Source organism: Microtus ochrogaster, chromosome 4 (genome assembly GCF_000317375.1).
Source record: "Microtus ochrogaster isolate Prairie Vole_2 chromosome 4, MicOch1.0, whole genome shotgun sequence".
Lineage (NCBI taxonomy): Eukaryota > Metazoa > Chordata > Mammalia > Rodentia > Cricetidae > Microtus > Microtus ochrogaster.
Window position 1 is genome coordinate 30,053,695 of NC_022011.1, and position 2,690 is coordinate 30,056,384.

General features: G+C 63.1%; 1 protein-coding gene across 2 annotated transcripts in view; it reads left to right on the forward strand.

The window, feature by feature from the left end:
• The window catches only part of Zfpm1 (zinc finger protein, FOG family member 1), a 60,467-nt gene that overhangs the window by 1,139 nt on the left and 56,638 nt on the right, over positions 1-2,690 (forward strand). The window contains exon 1 of one of the 2 annotated variants that reach the window (XM_005345789.2): positions 7-160. The exons of the other annotated variant lie outside the window; for it this stretch is intronic. Coding sequence (XP_005345846.1) covers positions 34-160 — 127 coding nt within the window. The 5' untranslated portion in view covers positions 7-33. Of the gene's footprint in view, positions 1-6; positions 161-2,690 lie in introns of those variants that run through there. 2 annotated transcript variants of the gene reach the window in all.

The following is a 2,690-nucleotide window of genomic DNA, read 5'->3' on the forward strand; positions in this document are numbered from 1 at the left end:
CCGAGGCAGCAGTGGAGCCCACGGGCCGGGGGCATGAGCCGCCCCACCGCGCCCCTGCCGCCCGCCGCCGCCCTCCAGGGGCTAGAAGCGGCCACCGCGAGGGCGCGAGGCGCCGGAGACATGTCCAGGAGGAAACAGAGCAATCCCCGGCAGATCAAGCGTGAGTCAAACTTTGCCCGCGTTGCCCGCCGGACCCCCGTTCGCGCCTAGCCTCCTTGCGCCGTCCCTGTGCGGCCGCCCAGCTCCGCTGCGCCCGCGACCTTCACCCCGCGCCGCGCCCCCCGCGCGGAGTGCCAAGCGCGCGGTAATCTAATCTCTGCCAGCGAGCAGGGCCCCCGCATCTCGGCATGGGCACCCAGGGGGTCCGGGCCCCGAGAGGGTGGCGGGTCCCCAGAGCCGGAAGGAGAGTGGCTGGGGGCGCGGCTCCGGCAGAGACCGGCCACCTCGAGGCCTGCACCTCCCCCGCAACTCAGAGATGGTGCGGCGATAGGGCGGCCCTGATCTGGGCTCAGATAAAGTTTAAAATATTCCATTCTGCAAGTCCCATCCTGATAAGATCGCTCTGTCGGGACGGGCTGAAATTGTGATCTTATCTGGCGCGCTTGACTCGCCCAGGCTTTGTATCTAGAGGCAGAAGGAGAAAGACCTGGGGTAAGGGGTACCTAGGGCTGCGGGGCGAGCCGGCGCCCACCGCAGCGCTTTGGCTGCTGAACGGCGTGGCTGCGGGGGTGAGGCAGTGGAGGCTGTTGCTGCCCAGGCGCTAGGCATTGACTGACCAAACCCCCTTTATCCGCCCCAACTCTGGAGTTTTCCATCTGACATCGGCCTGCTTGGGAACATATGGAGGTCTGACCCACCAACTGCCCCTGACAACTCTACATGGGCAAATAGTATTCTGTGTGCCCATGTGCACCTCTCCTTCCACCCCCGCATCCGAGTGGATAGTCTGAACCAGCCAGGGACCTCAGGGACTCGGGCGTCGTTACTGCGTGCGTCCAAGTTTCTCACAGGTCCTCCCGTGGGCACTTTCCCGAATAGGACAGGCCCTGTACTCCTCCATCACCCGTGCCCCCACAATAGGAGCTTCTTGTGCTCTCTGGGTCAGGTTGCGGGGCCACTTGGCTGCATTAGGAACGAGTAAGCACACAGGAAGAGCTCCTCCCCACGCCACACCAATAATAACTTTGCGCTTCTCCCGGCAGGGCGCGGGGCTTCCTCCCTGGAGCTTCCCCCTGGCGGGAGAAACAAGTCATCTGGGCTGCCCACGAGGTGACAAGGGAGGGGGGCATCCGGCTTCCCAGTTCCAGACGCCTGGCTGCCTCCTCTGCCCACATGACGCTGCTGCCACCAGGACCCAATGTGCATTCTAGCCTGTGAGAGTGTCCCTACCACTGAGGTCTGGGAGAGGGGGAAGAAGGCAGGAATCTGGGTTCTGGTAACCCGACTCCCCAAATTCGAGCCGGACCTGTTTTCTGAAAGTCTCCTTCTATCATGTCAACTCAAGTATTAAAGCCACCCACAGGTCCCGATCTGTGCTGGTTCTCTGGTTTCTTTTTCCCCTCCTCCCCTGTGCGCCTCTGCCGGGTTCTGTTCTTGCGTGTATGTGTGTGTGCGTGAGCGTGTGTGTGTTTCAGTCTGATGAGAAATGCAGATAGCTAGGGCAGGGAGATCTCAGGTTGGGAACGGATCGCCAGCGCTGATAAGGCCGCGGGAGCCCAGCAGAGCCCAACCCACTTGGGTCAGCGAAACCCCGTACTCTGGGAACCAAGACCGGGACTGTGCAGGAAAGCCCCTCCGACCCCCCTCACAGTACCCCACGACTGGAGCAGAGGAGGAGAGCAGGCCTGGTGGGGGGGCGGGGCCCCGGGCCCGGAGCCCTCTGTGCAACTCGTGGCCTGGGCTCCTCCTCCCTTCACAGATCTAAATGCGTTAAGATGCGAACGTTGATTGTCACCAAACGGCGGCGCCTGCCCGCCCGCTCGCTCTCTGCCCAAGGCCGTGCGTGAGGCCCTCGCAGCTGCGCGCCGGCTGCGCTGGCCTCACCTGTGGCGGGTCTCAGGGTGCGGAGGGGAAGCAGGCTGAGCTCTAGGGGCCGCCGCCCTCCACGCCCCCACCAAAGCTGGGTTGCAGCTGCCCGCGCCTCCGTGCGCCTTTTGTTCTGAGCAAAGATAGATGTGCCGCTCTGATAAGACTTGCTACCGATGGCAGCCGCGATAGCGCTTCCATTTATTAACTTCAAACGTGGGAGAGGGGGGAGGGCGATGCAGGAGCGCGGCCTTAGCCGGCCAGATGGCTGTCACGATAGACCAGGCCCCTGGAGGGGGCGAGGGGCAGGGTGTAGCCCGGGACCCCTGATGCCCCGGCCCGCCAGCTCTCCTCCTGCCCAGTCGATGTAAGCTCTGATAAGTGGGGGCCTAAGCGCGGGCCAGTCCGCCCAATGGTGATTGCCAAGAGTGATAAGAGGCCTTATCTATGGCCACCAGGCCCCGCCGAGTTCGGGGCAACAGCAGTGTGGGGGCGTCCGGCGGCAGTAGGGGGCCTGGGCAGCAAAAAGGGAAAAACGGGGGGCGTCCATCTGGGACACTTTCCCCAAACACTCTTAATTGGCAAGAAGTTGATCTTCCCCCTGCGGCCAGTGGTACAGTCCATCAAAATGAAAGAAAACTGACTTCTTGCTGCCTGTGGGGAGG